Below are 22,800 nucleotides of genomic sequence, written 5' to 3' on the forward strand. Positions count from 1 at the left end.
ATCAGTGTGCAAAGCAAAGTGTCACAGTTATGACTAATGTGGGTTTTGAACCCTGGACCTGTGGCTCCCAAGGACAGCCTCTCATCACACTGAGCTAACTGCTGGATACTACTACACAGCTTTTTTGTGCTATTTGATGTAAGTGTGGAAAGCAAAGTGTCACAGTAAAGAAAGACCGCTGGGACACGCCTACTCTAGGTGTTGGTGATTTGAACACCGCATGTCGGGTTTGAACCGGCACACTTCTACTAGGTATACTACGGATATCATCTGACTTATCCGTTGGGCCACCGAGGCACACAAACATGGTGAATTTCTGGGCTGCTTTAAAGTTGTCCTTCTGGAAATCAGTGTGCAAAGCAAAGTGTCACAGTTATGACTAATGTGGGATTTGAACACTGGACCTGTGGCTCCCAAGGACAGCCTCTCATCACACTGAGCTAACTGCTGGATACTACTACACAGCTTTTTTGTGCTATTTGATGTAAGTGTGGAAAGCAAAGTGTCACAGTAAAGAAAGACCGCTGGGACACGCCTACTCTAGGTGTTGGTGATTTGAACAGTGCATGTCGTATGTCTGGTTTGAACCGGCACACTTCTACTAGGTATACTACGGATATCATCTGACTTATCCGTTGGGCCACTGAGGCACACAAACATGGTGAATTTCTGGGCTGCTTTAAAGTTGTCCTTCTGGAAATCAGTGTGCAAAGCAAAGTGTCACAGTTATGACTAATGTGGGATTTGAACTCTGGACCTGTGGCTCCCAAGGACAGCCTCTCATCACACTGAGCTAACTGCTGGATACTACTACACAGCTTTTTTGTGCTATTTCATGTAAGTGTGGAAAGCAAAGTGCTTTTTTGTTTGTTTGCTTGTAAGTGACAAATCCAGAATGTATTTTTCAATGTATTGTTAGTTCTTAAACAAAAACTCATACAGTTCATCCCACAGTGAGATTGAGAGTCATACGGTTGTCTGTACCTCATTTCAACTGCCGAATCACAGGTTTGAACCAGGAACCTTCAGATCTACAGTCTAACGCTCTCCCAACTGAGCTATTACAGCTAGCAAGTATCACATCCAGTATTTATTTTTACATTGACTGTTACTTGTTACTTCTTAAACAAAAAAACTCATAAAGTTTTTCACCCAGTGAGATCAGCCTAAGAGTCGTAGGCTTTTCTGTACCTCATTTCAACTGCCGAAAGCCTGGATTGAACCAGGGACCTTTAGATCTTCAGTCTAATGCTCTACCAAATGCGCTAATTTGGCTTGTAAGTGTCACATCCAGAATATATTTTTCAATTGATTGTTAGTTCTTAAACAAATAAACTCATACAGTTTTCCCCCAGTGAGATCAGCCTGGGAGTCATATGGTTTTCTGTACCTCATTTGACCTGCTGAAAACCGGTTCCATTTGTACACTGTCAAAGTAACTAACTTAATACTATCAACATCTATCTATTCTATAGTCCCTCTACAACAGTGGTTCCCAAACCTTTTCTTGTCAAGGACCCCCACATTTACACTTTATTAACCTGTGGAACCGGAACCTGAACCTGAACTTAACCCTAACCCTAACCCTAACCCTAACCCTAACCCTAACCCTAACCCTAACCCTAACCCTAACCCTAACCCTAACCCCATAAGAGAAGATTGTTACAGATCTAGCAGTGATCTAGAATGATCAATTATATTAATAAAACGTCAAAAACTGTGAAAATGAAGAAAATGAAGTTGAAGAATCACTATAAATCTAAAACAGGTCAGAGTATTTCATCCAGTTATAAACAAGGAAGTGGTCCGGGTCTGCGACCATTTGATTGGACGAGACAATGTAAGGAGCCCTAGGATTGGCTGAAGGCAGACCGATCTGATTGGCCAAGGAATCTGTCAATCAGAATGATTGGCACGTCAAAAACCAGCACCTTCCTACTGAGTGTGTTGGGTTTGAACTAGCACAATTCTACAAGGTACTCTACAGATAACTTGTGATTTATCCGCTGGGCCACTTAGCGGCACACAGTTCAGCTGGAATTTCCAGGCCACTTGATGTCAGTGTGGAAAGGAAAACTTCACAGTAAATAGTTGAGTGTTTGGCTGATATTTTTTATTCCTCCAAATCATGAAGTACACATGTATGTCTTACAAACCCATGAACTATAGTATGTCTTTTTTTATCCTTCAAAATCATGAAAAACAACATATTATAGTAAGTCTTCCGAAACTATATACAGTTTTTGGTAACTCATTTCAACTGCCGAAACACAGGATTGAACTAGGGACGTTTAGATCTTCAGTCTAATGCTCTTCCAACTGAGCTATTTCGGCTTGTAAGTGACACATCCAGAATGTATTTTTCAATGCATTGTTAGTTCTTAAACATAAACACATACAGTTCATCCCACAGTGAGATCAGCTTGAGAGTCATACGGTTGTCTGTACCTCATTTCTACTGCCGACTCACCATCTCCCGATCATGTGGCAGCGTTCTAACACACTGAGCCACTGGCTCCAGACAATGCACACTGCTTTTTTGTTTGTTTTCTTCTTCTGAAATAGGTCTTGAAAATAAAGATTTATTTGGGGTTTGAACTCACCATCTCCCAAACATGTGGACAGTGTTCTAACACACTGAGCCACTGGCTCCAGACAATTCACACTGCTTTTTTGTTTGTTTGCTTGTAAGTGACACATCCAGAATGTATTTTTCAATGTATTGTTAGTTCTTAAACAAAAACCCATACAGTTCATCCCACAGTGAGATCAGCTTGAGAGTCATACGGTTGTCTGTACGTCATTTCAACTGCCGAATCACAGGTTTGAACCAGGAACCTTCAGATCTACAGTCTAACGCTCTCCCAACTGAGCTATTACAGCTTGCAAGCAACACATCCAGTATTTATTTTTACATTGACTGTTACTTGTTACTTAAACAAAAAAACTCATAAAGTTTTTCACCCAGTGAGATCAGCCTAAGAGTCGTAGGATTTTCTGTACCTCATTTCAACTGCCGAAAGCCTGGATTGAACCAGGGACCTTTAGATCTTCAGTCTAATGCTCTACCAAATGCACTAATTTGGCTTGTAAGTGTCACATCCAGAATATATTTTTCAATTGATTGTTAGTTCTTAAACAAATAAACTCATACAGTTTTCCCCCAGTGAGATCAGCCTGGGAGTCATATGGTTTTCTGTACCTCATTTGACCTGCTGAAAACCGGTTCCATTTGTACACTGTCAAAGTAACTAACTTAATACTATCAACATCTATCTATTCTATAGTCCCTCTACAACAGTGGTTCCCAAACCTTTTCTTGTCAAGGACCCCCACATTTACACTTTATTAACTTGTGGAACCGGAACCGGAACCTGAACCTGAACCTGAACCTAACCCTAACCCTAACCCTAACCCTAACCCCATAAGAGAAGATTGTTACAGATCTAGCAGTGATCTAGAATGATCAATTATATTAATAAAACGTCAAAAACTGTGAAAATGAAGAAAATGAAGTTGAAGAATCACTATAAATCTAAAACAGGTCAGAGTATTTCATCCAGTTATAAACCAAGGACTGTCTAAAGAGGACAAGAAGCGAAGACCGTACGGGCGACGCCATGTTGCTCACATGGTGCACCATGGAAGGAAAGAAACATGCGCAGTTGCAGACCAAGGAAGCTGAAGGAGGAAGTGTTGGCTGCATAAAGCCCACTGCGCATGTTTCTTTCCTTCCATGGAGCACCATGGCGGCGCCCGTACGGTCTTTGCTTCCCGTCCTCTTTAGACAGTCCTTGTTATAAACAAGGAAGTGGTCCGGGTCTGCGACCATTTGATTGGACGAGACAATGTAAGGAGCCCTAGGATTGGCTGAAGGCAGACTGATCTGATTGGCCAAGGAATCTGTCAATCAGAATGATTGGCACGTCAAAAACCAGCACCTTCCTACTGAGTGTGTTGGGTTTGAACTAGCACAATTCTACAAGGTACTCTACAGATAAGTTGTGACTTATCCGCTGGGCCACTTAGCGGCACACAGTTCAGCTGGAATTTCCAGGCCACTTGATGTCAGTGTGGAAAGGAAAACTTCACAGTAAATAGTTGAGTGGGGTTTGAACCTTCAATCTCCAGACAATGACGACAGCACCCTAACTCAGTTACCTATTGCTATCTGCAACAACAGTCTTCCTTTGCCTGTGAGTTAGAGTTTGGAGTTGGATTTTGTCTGATATTTTTTAATCCTCCAAATCATGAAGTACACATGTATGTCTTCCAAACCCATGAACTATAGTATGTCTTTTTTATCCTTCAAAATCATGAAAAACAACATATTATAGTAAGTCTTCCGAAACTATATACAGTTTTCTGTAACTCATTTCAACTGCCGAAACCCAGGATTGAACTAGGGACGTTTAGATCTTCAGTCTAATGCTCTTCCAACTGAGCTATTTCGGCTTGTAAGTGACACATCCAGAATGTATTTTTCAATGCATTGTTAGTTCTTAAACATAAACTCATACAGTTCATACCGCAGTAAGATCAGCTTGAGAGTCATACGGTTGTCTGTATCTCATTTCTACTGCCGACTCACCATCTCCCGATCATGTGGCAGCGTTCTAACACACTGAGCCACTGGCTCGAGACAATTCACACTGCTTTTTTGTTTGTTTTCTTCTTCTGAAATTGGTCTTGAAAATAAACACATTTGGGGTTTGAACTCACCATCTCCCAAACATGTGGACAGTGTTCTAACACACTAAGCCACTGGCTCCAGACAATTCACACTGCTTTTTTGTTTGTTTGGTTGTAAGTGACACATCCAGAATGTATTTTTCAATGTATTGTTAGTTCTTAAACATAAACTCATACAGTTCATCCCACAGTGAGATCAGCTTGAGAGTCATACGGTTGTCTGTACGTCATTTCAACTGCCGAATCACAGGTTTGAACCAGGAACCTTCAGATCTACAGTCTAACGCTCTCCCAACTGAGCTATTACAGCTTGCAAGTAACACATCCAGTATTTATTTTTACATTGACTGTTACTTGTTACTTAAACAAAAAAACTCATAAAGTTTTTCACCCAGTGAGATCAGCCTAAGAGTCGTAGGATTTTCTGTACCTCATTTCAACTGCCGAAAGCCTGGATTGAACCAGGGACCTTTAGATCTTCAGTCTAATGCTCTACCAAATGCACTAATTTGGCTTGTAAGTGTCACATCCAGAATATATTTTTCAATTGATTGTTAGTTCTTAAACAAATAAACTCATACAGTTTTCCCCCAGTGAGATCAGCCTGGGAGTCATATGGTTTTCTGTACCTCATTTGACCTGCTGAAAACCGGTTCCATTTGTACACTGTCAAAGTAACTAACTTAATACTATCAACATCTATCTATTCTATAGTCCCTCTACAACAGTGGTTCCCAAACCTTTTCTTGTCAAGGACCCCCACATTTACACTTTATTAACTTGTGGAACCGGAACCGGAACCTGAACCTGAACCTGAACCTGAACCTGAACCTAACCCTAACCCTAACCCTAACCCTAACCCCATAAGAGAAGATTGTTACAGATCTAGCAGTGATCTAGAATGATCAATTATATTAATAAAACGTCAAAAACTGTGAAAATGAAGAAAATGAAGTTGAAGAATCACTATAAATCTAAAACAGGTCAGAGTATTTCATCCAGTTATAAACCAAGGACTGTCTAAAGAGGACAAGAAGCGAAGACCGTACGGGCGACGCCATGTTGCTCACATGGTGCACCATGGAAGGAAAGAAACATGCGCAGTTGCAGACCAAGGAAGCTGAAGGAGGAAGTGTTGGCTGCATAAAGCCCACTGCGCATGTTTCTTTCCTTCCATGGAGCACCATGGCGGCGCCCGTACGGTCTTCGCTTCCCGTCCTCTTTAGACAGTCCTTGTTATAAACAAGGAAGTGGTCCGGGTCTGCGACCATTTGATTGGACGAGACAATGTAAGGAGCCCTAGGATTGGCTGAAGGCAGACTGATCTGATTGGCCAAGGAATCTGTCAATCAGAATGATTGGCACGTCAAAAACCAGCACCTTCCTACTGAGTGTGTTGGGTTTGAACTAGCACAATTCTACAAGGTACTCTACAGATAAGTTGTGACTTATCCGCTGGGCCACTTAGCGGCACACAGTTCAGCTGGAATTTCCAGGCCACTTGATGTCAGTGTGGAAAGGAAAACATCACAGTAAATAGTTGAGTGGGGTTTGAACCTTCAATCTCCAGACAATGACGACAGCACCCTAACTCAGTTACCTATTGCTATCTGCAACAACAGTCTTCCTTTGCCTGTGAGTTAGAGTTTGGAGTTGGATTTTGTCTGATATTTTTTTATCCTCCAAATCATGAAGTACACATGTATGTCTTCCAAACCCATGAACTATAGTATGTCTTTTTTATCCTTCAAAATCATGAAAAACAACATATTATAGTAAGTCTTCCGAAACTATATACAGTTTTCTGTAACTCATTTCAACTGCCGAAACCCAGGATTGAACTAGGGACGTTTAGATCTTCAGTCTAATGCTCTTCCAACTGAGCTATTTCGGCTTGTAAGTGACACATCCAGAATGTATTTTTCAATGCATTGTTAGTTCTTAAACATAAACTCATACAGTTCATACCGCAGTAAGATCAGCTTGAGAGTCATACGGTTGTCTGTATCTCATTTCTACTGCCGACTCACCATCTCCCGATCATGTGGCAGCGTTCTAACACACTGAGCCACTGGCTCGAGACAATTCACACTGCTTTTTTGTTTGTTTTCTTCTTCTGAAATTGGTCTTGAAAATAAACACATTTGGGGTTTGAACTCACCATCTCCCAAACATGTGGACAGTGTTCTAACACACTAAGCCACTGGCTCCAGACAATTCACACTGCTTTTTTGTTTGTTTGGTTGTAAGTGACACATCCAGAATGTATTTTTCAATGTATTGTTAGTTCTTAAACATAAACTCATACAGTTCATCCCACAGTGAGATCAGCTTGAGAGTCATACGGTTGTCTGTACCTCATTTCAACTGCTGAATCTCAGGTTTGAACCAGGAACCTTCAGATCTACAGTCTAACGCTCTCCCAACTGAGCTATTACGGCTTGCAAGTAACACATCCAGTATTTATTTTTACATTGACTGTTACTTGTTACTTCTGTAACCAAGTGGAGTCGCTAAGTACTCCTAATGTCACAGTATTACTACGCCACTCCCAATTACAGGGTGGGAGACCCGGAATACACAAGGTAAGTGTTCAGTTTGAGTGAACAATAACTGTCGGTTGCTTCATGGAATATAACTTTATTCAGAGAAGATACATAGTATTGACATTTCCTTTAAAACGTAGATTCACTATTCATAGTATTGACATTTCCTTTAAAACGTAGATTCACTATTCATAGTATTGACATTTCCTTTAAAACGTAGATTCACTATTCATAGTATTAACAATAGGAGGTTATCAAGTCATCCACCATACAGATAAAGAATCGGATCAATTGCATTAGTTTACACTCCTTTCCTAGGTCCATAAACACAAGATAAAGCACTGCAAATAAGCACACCATCACTCTGAGCCATATATTGTTGGCATTAAAACACTGCAAATTAATAGTAAAGGCTAAAAGCCCAAAAGAACACTGCACTGTAAAAGGGACAGTAGTCCTCGAGTGAAACTATGCAATATAGTCCTGAAACCAATATATCCGTCGTTGGCGGTTAACTAGTTAACTCTTTGGTTAAAGTAGCGAAAGTGAGGACCCGTGTTAAAACGCCACTTTACCCAGGGGGCAAACCACCCTTTTTTTAGGAAACCTGCATTTGCCATGACCTCAAAGGTTGTCCACCAGAAATAGTATCTATGACCCCGTAGGATCACAACCTATATGGACAACCCGGTAAAATTTTTGCTGGAAGTCCAATATGGCCGCCGCAATATTGGCCCCTATTAGTTATAATGGGGGGTGAATAGGGCAAATTTTTAAACCAAAACCAAAATCCACTAAACTTCTCAGGTTGATCAATGATATAAATATGAACATATTTTGTATTGAAGGTTTCCATGAAATTCAATATGGCCGCCACAATATGGCCGCCACAATATTAGCACCCAGAAAATAGGTTTGGCTCTAACTTCTGAACCAGATGAGCTAGAAACGCGAAATCAGTGTCTATTTCATGTTTTCTGACCATGAGAGACTCAATGGAATACCTATTTTTATTATTGGGTGTGTCTGGACCCTTATTGTGCATATTTACAAGATGGTGGCTACCCGAAATAGTGCTTTACCATGATTTCTACCATGATTGTTGACTGTTTTGAATATCGTCACCTTATTAAACTAATTGCCTAAGTCATTTTTTGCCAAATTGCTTTTTTGGCCTAAATCACCACCTGGTGATGCTGGCCACCTCTGGTAAAATCACCCGAGCCCTAATGTAAAAGGCCTTCCTGTTACACCCTATTAAAACAATGGCCTATGTCAAGAGGGAGATATTATTTTGCCTAAGTCATAATAAAATGTGACTTAGGCCATTTTAACACACCTTTCAAAATGGGAGTGAATGGGACTGAATGGGAGGTACCGTTACTATGGGACTGATAGAATGGGAGTGAATGGGACTGAATGGGAGTGAAATGGAGGTACTGTTACTATGGGACTGATACTATGGGAGTGCATGGGAGGTACTGTTACTATGGGACTGATACTATGGGAGTGAATGGGAGTAAATGGGAGTGAAAGGGAGGTACTGTTACTATGGGTAACAGTACCCGGCCAGGAGACAACCCACAGAGCCTAGTCCCTCCATGTGCCAGAAGTGTACCTCCCAGCCTTGGCAGAGTAGTTCTGGAGTAGTTCCAACAGATTGTGTGCCCCTGGTTTTGTGGGACTGATTGAGGGTAGCTACTGGGACATAAGTCGGGACTTGATCACTCCCGGCTGGGTCGCCTAAGTGATGGGTATGATGTTGAGAGATCCGAAACACCGTTGACCTCAGGATACATCACTGAGGATACGTCCCAGGTGCATCCATGCAATGTTTTTTAGTTATAGTTCTTCTATTTATATAGTGACTCATAGGAATAGACTGTGACAACCAGGTATAGTCTGGTGACACCGGAGAGACGGGTGACAGCCGGAATGTAGACGGCACCCGGGTGAGCAGTATGGGTTAGTGCCCCAGCCTGTGTCCTCCGTGAGGAGGAAGTCCAACAACCCTCGGTGACGCCTTTGGGAGGGCCATGCAAGCAGCAAGCGGAACCGCAGCACCATGACCCTGCGGAACCATTGCCCAATGCCCACCACTCCTGAATGAACTGTCTGGTGCTGGGACTCTGGTGCAACGCACAGGTCCTTGCTCTACTCCTGGTGAGAGCAGGAGTGGACCTGGTGAGACGTAGGAGGGGCCCGACCAGGAGACAACCCACAGAGCCTAGTCCCTCCATGTGCCAGAAGTGTACCTCCCAGCCCTGGCAGAGTAGTTCTGGAGTAGTTCCAACGGATTGTGTGCCGCTGGTTTTTCCCTAGTGGGACTGATTGAGGGTATAGCTACTGAGACGTAAGTCGGGACTTGATCAACCCCGGCTGGGTCGCCTGAGTGAGGGGTATGATGTTGAGAGACCCGAAACCCCGTTGACCTCAGGATACATCACTGAGGATACGTCCCAGGTGCATCCATGCAACGTTTTTTAGTTATGGGACTGATACTATGGGAGTGCATGGGACTGAATGGGAGTGAATGGGAGGTACTGTATGGGACTGAATGGGAGTGAAAGGGAGGTACTGTTACTATATGACTGATACTATGGGAGTGAATGGGAGTTACTGATACTATGGGACTGAATGGGACTGAATGGGAGTGAAAGGGAGGTACTGTTACTATGGGACTGATACTATGGGAGTGAATGGGAGTTACTGATACTATGGGACTGAATGGGAGTGAAAGGGAGGTACTGTTACTATGGGACTGATACTATGGGAGTGCATGGGAGTGAATGGGAGGTATTGTTACTATGAGACTGATACTATGGGAGTGAATGGGAAGGAATGTAACTGAATGGGAGGTACTGTTACTATGGGACTGACACGATGGGAGTGAATGGGACTGAATGGGAGTGAATGGGGTGTACTGTTACTATGTGACTGAATGGGAGTGAATAAAAGTGAATGGGAGTGAATGGGGGAGTGAATGGGACTGCATCGGAGTGAATGGGAGGTACTGTTACCATGGGACTGTCACTCCCATTCACTCCCATTCAGAGTGAAAGGGAGTGAATGGGAGTGAATGGTAGGTACTGTTACTATGGGACTGTCACTCCCATTCAGAGTGAATGGGACTGAATGGGAGTGAGGGAGTGAATGGGAGGTACTGTTACTATGGGACTGTCACTCCCATTCAGTCCCATTCAATCCCATAGTATCATTCCCATAGTAAAGTAATCTCTAAGATACATTGTTTTGGTCTCTGATTTTATCTTAAATCATTCCTACAACTCTACATAGGATCTGAGGGGAAATGACAATATGCAAGGTCAAAGATATATGTCCCTTTTGTGTCATAAATCTTAGCCAATGGATTAATATTGCTTGTGTTTGCTAAAACAGTCAACAATCATGGTAGAAATCATGGTAAAGCACTATTTCGGGTAGCCACCATCTTGTAAATATGCACAATAAGGGTCCAGACACACCCAATAATGAAAATAGGTATTCCATTGAGTCTCTCATGGTCAGAAAACATGAAATAGACACCGAGTTTGCGTTTCTAGCTCATCTGGTTCAGAAGTTAGAGCCAAACCTATTTTCTGGGTGCCAATATTGTGGCGGCCATATTGTGGCGGCCATATTGAAATTCATGGAAACTTTCAATACAAAAAATGTTCATATTTATATCATTGATCAACCTGAGAAGTTTAGTGGATTTTGGTTTTGGTTTAAAATTTTGCCCTATTCACCCCCCATTATAACTAATAGGGGCCAATATTGCGGCGGCCATATTGGACTTCCAGCAAAGAATTGACCGGGTTGTCCATATAGGTTGTGATCCTACGGGGTCATAGATACTATTTCTGGTGGACAACCTTTGAGGTCATGGCAAATGCAGGTCAACCCCCTTTGCCCCCTGGGTACTTGGGCTATATGATATCATAAGACAAGATAAAGTATAAAAACTATAGCAGCATAGACTTGAATTCAAAACAAAAAAGGTAAAAAAGAACAGCGGTTCACAGTATGAGGCCCAATCTGTAATGGAACATAAACCTTGATTAGCCTCACAATTGACCATATAGCTAAAGTGCTTTCCTGGTTGTACTCAGAATCAGATTCTGAATACAACACTGATGTAGCCAAACAATCATACAGCAATCAATAAAGTGCATTAAATGTACTTTGCACTGCTGCTAATTCAGACTAGCACATACCCTGTTAAGGTGGTCAGGGACTCCAGGTGGTTGATACAACAGTGTGTTTGCTCGGTCAGGACACCGTCTGTGTAATATAAACATATAATGAGGACTCACATTATATTCGTAAGACAAAGACTGCTATACTGTCGCAATATGGGCGCTAGCCTACCTCTAGACTCGGTGTGCAGGCTTACACACGCACACAACGGACACCCGTTAGTCAGGCTCTTGTCAGTGTATTGCTTCTTTCGGAACACCGTCTGTGCAAACAAACATATCATGAGGACTCGCACTCATAAAAGCAGAACTGCTATACTGTTGCGATACGGACGCAAGCCTACCTCAAAGACTGTTGTGTATACACACGGACACACACATTAGCCAGGCTCTCGTTCGCCGCTACTTCAAGACTGTTGTGTACACACACGGACACACACATTAGCCAGGCTTGCCTCTGCGTCTAACAACGAGACAAGGGTTTGCATAAATAACTGGAAGACAGTTCAACATGAATTAAAAGCTTGTTTGTGCTGTTGCACTATGAAGCAAGCCTACCTTGGTTTCTCTGAACTGTACACACACACACTGACAGGGCTGTCGCTAACTCAGAGCTCCACAGTTTCTGATGAAGAAAAATAAACGTAAATAAACCGGAGGTTGTTGACATATCAACCTAGGGACAGGTAACCCTATATTAGTAAAACCAAGAGCTTACCTCGATGCTACGAGCACAAACAAACGCCACTCAACAGCCTGACTGGAACAGGAAACAACCTGGGTAAAACACCGCCTATTCCCTATGCCTGGCCGGCTACCTTATATGCTGAGCTGAGGGGGGGGTGGTGCTATGACACCTATTGGTTCAGTCCCACTGATTACACTTCTTAAACAAAAAAACTCAAAGTTTTTCACCCAGTGAGATCAGCCTAAGAGTCATAGGATTTTCTGTACCTCATTTCAACTGCCGAAAGTCTGGATTGAACCAGGGACCTTTAGATCTTCAGTCTAATGCTCTACCAACTGCGCTAATTTGGCTTGTAAGTGTCATATCCAGAATATATTTTTCAATTGATTGTTAGTTCTTAATCAAAGACTCATACAGTTTTCCCCCAGTGAGATCAGCCTGGGAGTCATACGGTTTTCTGTACCTCATTTGACCTGCTGAAAACCGGTTCCATTTGTACACTGTCAAAGTCACTAACTTATCATCTAGTATAGACCCTCTACAACAGTGCTTCCCAAACCTTTTCTTGTCAAGGACCCCCGAATTTACACTTTATTAGCCCGTGGAACCTAACCCTAACCCTAACCCGGCTATAATCCATGGTCAAAAACGATGAAAAACGAGGATTTGAAAAAAAGACAAAATCACTTCTAGACCATGGGCTATAGTGATTTTCGTCCTCAAAAATGATGAAAAACGGCATGCTACAGTTCCCTAACCCTAACCCTTGATCGTAGGAGATAGTAATGTAGGACTCTACAGATCGAGTGCTATCCAGTCATAAAGTTTGAACACTTGAAGAAACTACTACAGAAAACTGGAAACACCGCCAATGTGGCGCACTGCATCCTATCTGTAGGAATGAACAATCGACAGCAGGTGACAACAGAAACAGGACGGAAGACAATGAGGGTGGACACAAGTGTGGCCTGATAATTTGCCCAGCTGGTACCCACTTAAGGCCCAATCAGATCCCAGTTCAAACCCATATAGGCAAACACAGTTGGCACACATGGTTCTGAAATAAAATGGCCCATTTGGATACCACCTAAAACCGAGTTAGAAACCCACATGGGCTAACATGGGTGGGCCCTTTGTGAATACTGGGTGCACGGCCCACTTGGAACCCAAGCCCATAGCCCATGTCAAAACCAAATTGGGCCCAGGTGGACATGTTAGCTGGGTAGGTGTGAATGAGGTTTCTAGGTGTAAGTATGTAGGACTAGTAGCATGTCAAAGTTTGTGCTATTGCCATTGAGAATGCATTGGGCATTTAAGATCGAAACAATTGTAGTTTGTTCAATAAAGTAATTATTAATGAAAAGAAGACCTCCTTCCATGAAGAATAATATGAAATACTATAAACTAAAGCTAAACTATATATGAAAAAGGAGAGCAGGATACCGCAGTTAAAGAGCCTCTTAGCCTCCTCTTCCACACATGATGCATCAGAACCAGTAGACCACAGTTTACACAATTATCTTAATGTCTTCGTGCGACAGGATTCCTACATTTCCATCAGCCCAGGCTGTGAATACAGAAGGATGGCTGTTGCAAGTGTAACTTTGTGTTGCTTTTGTTTTGCCTTGTTGTTTTTGCGGCGTACCGGTGATGAATGATTTTATCTTCAGGGCATGGAACATTAATGAATCGTTCTCGCTGCATAGAGGAGGACAAAATAACAATGTCTTTAAAAGAGCTGGCGTCACACGAGGACACACTCCGCCTGATGAAAAGATGACGATGCAGGCATACTGATGCTATACACGTAAAGATTTTCTCTGATGGTGTGTTATATTATTGGCCTGTGCCACTGAAGCCATGTTTGAAACCCATCACATTAGTCCTCTGTTAACCCATCCAATTATTTCCGAACACGTATAGGCAGGTTAGGTTTTATTGGCTTTAATAGGGCAGTATTATCATACAGAAGAAGTATCAACCCAAAGTCACAGGTTTTCGCCGGCCCGGCAGCCGGCGAAAACTAGAGTTCTCAACAAGCCCAAAAATGAAGGCCCGGGCCCTGCCTGGGCCCTCATCAAACCCTGTATATTCAATACACTGCCCCCGCTGCCACCATTAGATCTCCACATTATATTGTTTGCTCAAGAGTTGAACTTACTGGTTTTTGACACATGCAAAGTAAGAAAGGCTATGTAATGGAAAAGACCTCTTACCTTCAGATTCCATAGATTTATTAAGATAAAATAATAATTGATTATTTTATAATCTTTTAATTATATTATTAGTGGTTTAACTTAAAGGCTAAATACAAATCAATCTGGTGCTTATTCCTAAGCTCATTTCACTGGTGCCCCTTCTTAAATTCAGATTGATTTTGACTCTTAATTTTTAAACTTATAATTCATAATTAATTCATAATTATGAATTACACTGATATAAAGTCTACAGGATTAAATATATAACACTAACATGCTACACAGTACTAGTGCGCTCTGCTTGCGCAAAAGTAGGCCATGTATGGCCCATTTGTGTGCAAGGCGCAAGTTGGCACCTCAACGGAGTGCATTTCTAGTAATATTCTACATTGATCAATATGAGAGATATAATAATAATTCCAGCCCAGGTTTGTTTACCAAGCTCACTGTTCTAAATGAGAAACCCCTTCTTTTAAATCACGTTTGAGCTTTTGATACTGCCGTTGTGTGTCTAGATATTATTTATGCAATAAGCTGCTTTGCAGATGTACTGCGGTGAATGACTGTCACATAAACATTACATTGTGACTCTGAGACTTATATTGGACATAAACATAGAGGACAGGGTGGCTTCTGGGCGACTGCTCATTAATATTTAAGGCTAATACTTTATAACCACATTACTGCTGCTATGAAAGAGATTTAACAGGAGCCATAGAGAGAAATATACGGAATGTATCAAACCTCAAGTTAAAAATCACACCCGTGTGAAGTGAGGGGCACTAATATATTAAAGTCTAACTCATGTTGATTAGGTGATGTAACACAAGCGGTGCCAACACAAACATTAAATGCCATTAACAATAAAGAGACAATATGACGTAATGAGGTACATACACTTTCCCTTAATTGCCAATGGCGTTTACAAAACTAACATTGAACTAAGTTCAATGTGTGTGGGTGCCAGCCCTCAAAAACCTTCGCCATATTTCGCTCCACAGTCTATGCAGGCAGTTAAATATAGTATATATATATAATAGTTAGCTTACGGATAGAAGTAGATTCGTTTGGAAAGTACCGTAGGCCTATAATGGGGAAAGAGATAAAAAATAAAAAAATAAAGATTTTCCATCAATAACTACTGCAATCATCCAGCCAATAATAGTGCAGGACTGCGTATGGCCATTTGAATGTGGGCACGGATTATGAAATGAAAGTGGAAGTGGGAAAAATATGTCTCTTCTTTTGTAGCCTCGGAAAACCCAGACGTTTCCAGGGAGGAAAAAAAAGTCTGGATCCGAGTCCACTTCAATTTGGCATAGAGTAGCGCAAACGTGGATCACTCTCTGCTGATTTCTGATCGTCTGCACCTTTGTTAAATTGACACACACACACGCACACCTGTACACACACACACTCCTCTCTCTACTTCTTTTGTGACTTTAATGCTTAATGTTAAAGGTGTTTTAGGAGAAACTCAAATTGGGGATTCAGAAATGGTTTCCTCATACAGAAAAGTGGTTAACCAAAGGATGTGTTGTATCCGGCAGACCTTTCCTCTGATAGCGCTTAATTGTGTCAACCATGTTTTAAAAGGATGTCATTCATCGATCACAAGTTAGTCCAGTCCTTTCTCAAGGCTTGGACAATCCTGATCAACCTCGTCCCAAACCTATATACCGACCCAGGCACCCTCCTGGCCATCCATGCCTTAGCCTATTGACCAGATAACTTACCGTTATTAGTATACTCACCGGCTTGTCTATATTCCTGTAAATCATGCATACACGCACGCACGCACGCACACGCACCAGGAGCAGCGCGCATGTCCTTAGTTATGCATGTCAGAGGTATAAGGTTTGCGGAGGTCATTCAGAATTATTCTTCCATAGCTCTATAACTTTGTTTATCCCTGAACTCGCCCTGTATCTTCCCCAGGTCAGGTCAGGAGGGATTCTTAGAACTACTGTGGATATTTCATCCTTTTAAATTGCATCATTCAGCAGTTCATTCATCATACAAATTGTAATAGGATATTGCATTTATAATGTAATATGTAATGTAGGGCAATATGTGACGCAACACAGACCGGCCTAATTTTGGTTCAGTGTAAGGTGTATGCAGTATGTGTAGTCATATTTAACGAATAATAATTCTGTAGCCCTAATACTGTGCCACAAGCAAAATTAGGAGAAAAAAAAGGAGATTTTTATGCCAATTTGTTTGCTGTTAATCATTGAGTCATAAAGATAGTGAGGAATTGTGTTGCACCGTCATCTATCACTCCTGCATGATGCAGAGGCAACAGAGCTTAGCTACAGATAATTCTCTGCACATTCATCGGCATCTCAGTCCTTTTTTAATCACTCTGACACTCTTACCCTTTCTGTCTTTCCCTAAGTTAAATGGTAAAATGGTAAATGGTGCATTTATATAGCGCCTTTATCCAAGGCGCTTTACATAGATTGTGCATTACGTTCACCCATTCACACACACATTCATACACCGATGGCAGCGGAAACCATGCAAGGCACCAACCAGCACATCAGGAGCAATTAGGGGTTCAGTGTCTTGCTCAAGGACACTTCGACACTAAGGCGCGATTCATACTCCTATTTTAGAGCCGAATAAAAGTCGGTTCGGTAGAGCCTACGATGTGACGTCATGTGAGGTTCGGGGGGGTACCGTCCTAAAGTCGTCTCTTCTGTGCTACTGAAAATGTATGACAAGACAATAGGAGTATGAATCGGCCCTAACTCTGGGGGAGACACTTTCGAAATGGCAACCTTGCGGTTACCATCCAGCCACTCTATACCCCTGAGCCACTGCTCCTCTCTTTGCCTACAACTACTGTACTGTATCTCTTCCTTTCCCTCTTGCTTGCAGAGGGAAAGTAACGCCGATGCGATGGCATTGATTAATGGACATACTTTGTCCGGCCTGATTGGTTCAGGTGGTCAGGTCTGTGGGTTCTTGACCAGCACAGCTGGTCCTATGGCTACAGCAAGGAGCTTCGGCCTCATGCTCCCAGAGCGGTTTGAGTCCAAGCTCAATAGGCTATTTTGATATCTTGGTTGGAAGCAAGGAGCCTAATACTCCTGCAGCTCGGAACTTTAATGATATTTTCCCAACCATTGGCATGTCCCTATATATAACCACACTTATATATATTGTGAAGATGGTCAATGTGGGTCACTGAATCATTTTGAGGTCATAACCTGAGAAACCATGAATATGCCTAGTCTTAAAAGCTGGTTCACGTGCGTCGGGGGGGCAATAACTGCATGCTTACTCAGTCAAGTCTACTGTAACCAAACCCTCTACATGCTTTAGTCCTGAATATTAGTGTTTTATTAAAAAAAGTATTATTATAGAGCACCAAAGTCTGACGTCACTTTCAGTAGAGGGCGCCAGTACACAGGGTCATGTTTTTTTTTAGTTGCATTGAAATCCCCATAGGGGTATTTTAGATCGCTTCATATAAGAACTGTGTTTGAAAAATAAACCGATCATCTCGGCCTTTCTGTCAGGGCGGTGGCTGTGTGTCGGTACAGCCAGTTTCTGGAGAAAATGGAATTAATGTGGCCGCAAAAGCCTTGAAACTACATATGAAGGCAATGTCGCTGCTAATATATGTCACGCCCAGCTGTCAACACATTGCGTTCCTGAGATTCCTCGTTGACATAAGCTCAGCTGGTGGTGACTCGACCCGTACTAACCACGAAACATTAAATATCAATAAAATAAAAATAAAAAGATAATTATCATTCAGTTTATGTTGTGCGACGGGCAGATGCAGCCACCCGCCTACCCGGAAATGTAGTCTCTGGGTTGTTTGAACTCATTTCTAACGCTTATTTTGTTACTCTTTGGTTATATTTGTACATTTCCACCTTCAGTCGATGCTTCATATCCATAGGTGTGAGAAGGCCGGGATGATCGGTTTATTTTTCAAACACAGTTCTTATATGAAGAGATCTAAAATCCCCCATATGGGGATTTCAATGCAAAAAAAAAATACATGAACCTGAGGACTGACGCCCTCTTCCGAAAGTGACGTCAGGACTTCGGAGCTCTATTATCATTATTACTTGGAATACTTGCGCAAGCAGAGCGCGCAAGTAATAGTTTCCCAGCCAACCCGCAAATTGTGCCTGATTTGCTGGGACCAGATTACATGGTGTGTATATGTATAACTAGCTCTCAATGATGACGTAAGAAATATGTGGATTAAATGACCCAATGCCAGAGTGTAATTGGTTTTCGATGGTGACGTAATGACGATATGTTTTAGTGTTAAATTAAAGGTAATGCTTTTCTGGGATGGTGTATACGCATCAAAAGTGGCGGGTTGGCTGGGACTGCGTACGGCGCAAAGTAACCACAGTATACCGCTAATCAACTTACAAATTACATATATATAGTATATGTATAACTAGCTCTCAATGACGTAAGAAATATGTGGATTAAAGGACCCAATGCCAGAGTGTAATTGGTTTTCGATGGTGACGTAATGACGATATGTTTTAGTGTTGGGAGGATTAAAGGTAATGCTCCTGTGTATACATGTATGTAATCTGGCACCACTGCCGTATCAGGCACAAGTAGTCATTCCTGAGATTTGACAGTTTGTAGCGGTCGAAAGTACTTACTTAGTAGGCCATTTATGGCCTACTAGTGTGCAACAAGCAAGTATGCACTCGACAGAGTGCAGTTCTAGTTATTATTATTATTAATAATCATTAAGGATAGCCACTTTTTGATATGTAGTTTTCAATTCAGTTCAATCGGAAAATCTTTCCACATGTTTACCAGATTTGCGACATCCTTATGCACATTATATGAATGAAAGGAGACGTCTTTTTTTGTACAATATCTCACTAAATATATTTACATGACATACAATTCGCCATCAGTGCAATACATAGGAATGTTGCATATTTACCAAATGTTAGACTCTTTCCGTTATGAAGAAAAAAATAAAATTGAGATGACAGAAGCTGGTAGAACTAAAATGTGTAAAAGTAACATGTGCAACTTTCAATATTGATCGACAGCTTCACGACAAAATCATATAAAAAAACAAAGTCTCAGAACCACCCTATTGACAATCAGATATTTAGCATTGAAAAAGTAAATAGATCTATAGATAGACAGATATATCTTCATTACAGGTAATGGATTGATTTTTCTTTTTTTTGTACAAACAACTTTATATAACTTTGGCAGTTTCTCAGGAACAAACCTTATGGTAAAACATGAAAGGACAAAAATATCAAACTGTCAATGTTTTAAATGTAAGCTCGCCTTCCAAAGCTCATGTTCACAGTGGTCATTCAGAACAGTGATTCTCAAGAGTTCTCTCTGGGACCCTGGTTTCGTATATATATATGCAATCGGCCACGGACCCCAAATAACTCTGAGAATGTGTATGCTCTTAAGCGCTACAGACCTGTAAAAGGGTCCATTTGGGTCTAGTAATCCTGTAGCTATATAGGGGGACACCTTGGAACCCACTCAAGGACGCCCTGGGGGTCCCCGGCCCGACCCCACTTTGAGAACCACTGATTCAGAAAGGCTGGAAGCCAACGGCCGAAAGATCGGAGACAAAAAGAAAAGCCAAATAACGCAGAACAGAAACAAACAAACGAACAAAACAAACGCAAAGAAAGAAACGAAAGACATTTTTTCCCATCATCTCTGCCAAGACTGTTAGCACTGGAGGTTGTCATCATTGTTGTCATGGTAATTATAAAATTACAAACACCTATGAAGGTTTACATAGCAGTCATCGCCCTTTTTTTCTTTAATTTTTTTTTTTTTAAACGTCTTTTAAAAAAATGGTCTCTCTTTTTTTTAGTTTTTCATCAGGTGGACTTAAAATACAAAGAGTTTGGAAGGCGTTATAGGGGGAAGGGAGCCCTGCCCCGTGTGGTCAACGGTGGAATCATGGGAGAAGAGACACTGTTTGTTTGAGAGCGGGTCATGCACAACAGAGTGCTGTGTGTGTGTGTGTGTGTGTGTGTGTGTGTGGTGCGTGCATGTGTGTGTATGCGTGTGTGTGTGTGTTTGCGTGTGTGCGTGCGCACGCGTGCATGTGTGTGTGTGTGCGTGCGTGCACGAAAAGGTAACGCAACGCAAAATAACGAGGGTGCCAAAATTAACAACTCAACGAAAATGAAAGACTTTTTTGTTTTTTGTTTTTTTGTTTTTTTCAACCACTTAACCACAACAATTTTTCTATCAATCATTTCCATAATAGCCGATCTACACGGGCTTACGACACCGTCACATCGCGACACGTCGTGAGCTTAATAGATTTGCTAAGTTAGAACAATTTTAGAAGTTTATTTTATTTTTTTATTTCCGCCTATAATGACATGCCCAGACGCCAGGGATGCCATGAGGGTGCCAGTGGTTTAACAATTAGAACGCCACACAGTCAGAGGATGATGTTACACTGGACAAAATAATCGAGCAAATTTCAAACATACTAAGTTCACCATAATTCATCATATATTTTTGTTTTGCTCTTTTTTCCTTCTTCTTCTTCTTTGTCTTCTTCTTCTTAGTCTTCTCCTTCGTCGTCTTCTTCTGTTTTAACTCTGGTTTGGCACTTTATTGGAACAAATTTCTGTTCAAAAAGACTAAATGTTGTACAAAAGAAAGGTATTCCATGTCTCGTTAACATAACTCGTAGTAATATAGTACTTAATAGTAAGCATACGGTAAGTAAACACTTTTACATACTGTAGTTTTAAAATCAACATTCCAACAGATGTTTTTTTACGCACATGCACAAAAACAAACAAACACAACTCTCTCTCTCTCTCTGGCTCCGCTCACACATCACATAAAAGACACATGTCTTCTCTGTGTCTCCTGTCTCCTCTGTGTGTCGGGGGAGGAGGGCAGAACACAGCCACCCAAAAGGGTTGTCTCGTCAAATTCACGTGAAAATGAATTGCGAGCTGTCCGACACACAGAGGAGACAGGAGACACAGAGAAGACACCCTGTCTCTTATGTGCAAGTTCAGCCTCTCTCTCTCTCTGGACAGTCCTACTCCCCATAACTGTCCCCCTCGTGGACAGCCCAAATCTTCTGCAACTTCAGTCTCTCTCCTTTCTCTGGCTCGCTTTCTCTCTCTCTCTCTCTCTCTCTCTCTCTCTCTCTCTCCTCTGTTAAGACATAACACGACATTTCGGTATACTGCATTTCTTCCAACGGGACCCTCATCAATCATCGTAATCATTCTTTCGTTTCCTGTCTTTTTGCCGTTTTTTTAAGTTTTTTTCTTTTTACGAAACCTCCTCCAGCGAGCGCGTGTCCGTCTTGAGACGGACAAACTCTTTGGCTACCTCATCGTGGGTCCTTTGCGAGAGTATCCGCATGATGGTCAGGCCCGTCTCGTCCATGGCGATGCTCTTCACCAGCGGGTAGCTGGCCGAGCAGCTGGCCTTGTCCGCCAGCTCACGCAGCTGGATGACCGTCATGCCGATGATGCGGTCCTCGCGGGCGAAGCAGTAGTCCTTCAGCGACACGTGCAGCTCGTAGGCCTCCGGGCCGTGCTCGTTGCTCAAAATGCTGTGTGTGTGTGTGTGTGTGGTGAAGGGAGGGAGGGAGACACAGGGAAGTGCAAGAGTCAAAGTACGGTACAATTCCATAAATTAGAAAACAAATGTTTAAGATGTAGTGAAAAGAGCCGATCTACAAGCTCTTTTCACTCGTTTTTGGGGTCCCGGGCAAACGTCTGATTTCTCTTTTGGGTCACATGCCCAAAAGGTTTGGGAACCACTGCTCAAAACCAGTGGGTCTAAAACGTTTGCGTCAAAGACCCCCGAATTGATTATATACATTTGCCCGCCGCCCCCCCCCCTATCTGAAAATGTTTTGTGCCAGGGTCCCCCAGAAGACACACAGTGGACAAAGAGTGTCAATAAAGGTCTGTCTTATCCTAATCCTATATCTTAGCTTATCATAAACTATTAAAAACATAATGCTACTATATATCAGGGCATTAAGCAACTAGTCGACTAACTAGTTTACTCGTCGACTAGTGAATCCACTAGTCAGCCTTGTTCGTACTTGACTAGTTGAAAAAAAAAAGTTAATTTTTTCCCCGATTTTGTAGACCTCAAGATCAGGTAGATTATAGTTATAGTCACCAATGTACACAGTTTTTAAATGTACAAATATTTATTTCATAATTTACATAATAGGTAGTTAGTCGACTATAGTCGACTAGTAAACTAGTAAAAATGACTAGAAGTGAATGCCCTACTATTATATATACAGCGTTAATTTGTCTCTCTGGTCTGACATGTTATTAAAAACGAACCAACTAGGCACGATAGAGGAAACAAACACATCGGTTGAGAAGCCTGATGAAGGTGTCATTCAGGCGCGAGACGTATTTCCATGCATACCAATTTGCTCGTTGGACTGTGACATTTGCCTCTGTTCCTTGGATGCGTAT

At 41.9% G+C, this 22,800-nt stretch overlaps 1 protein-coding gene across 1 annotated transcript in view; it reads right to left on the minus strand.

The window, feature by feature from the left end:
• Nucleotides 1-21,622: 21,622 nt before the first annotated feature.
• The window catches only part of unc13c (unc-13 homolog C (C. elegans)), a gene marked incomplete at both ends in the record, with an annotated part of 309,285 nt that continues 308,107 nt past the window's right edge, over nt 21,623-22,800 (minus strand). The window contains one exon of the mRNA XM_083759363.1: nt 21,623-21,908. Within this exon, the coding sequence (XP_083615489.1) occupies nt 21,623-21,908 (286 nt within the window). The remainder of the gene's footprint in view (nt 21,909-22,800) is intronic.

Source organism: Protomyctophum parallelum (assembly GCF_964188405.1).
Source record: "Protomyctophum parallelum genome assembly, chromosome: 2".
In the NCBI taxonomy this organism is placed as follows: domain Eukaryota; kingdom Metazoa; phylum Chordata; class Actinopteri; order Myctophiformes; family Myctophidae; genus Protomyctophum; species Protomyctophum parallelum.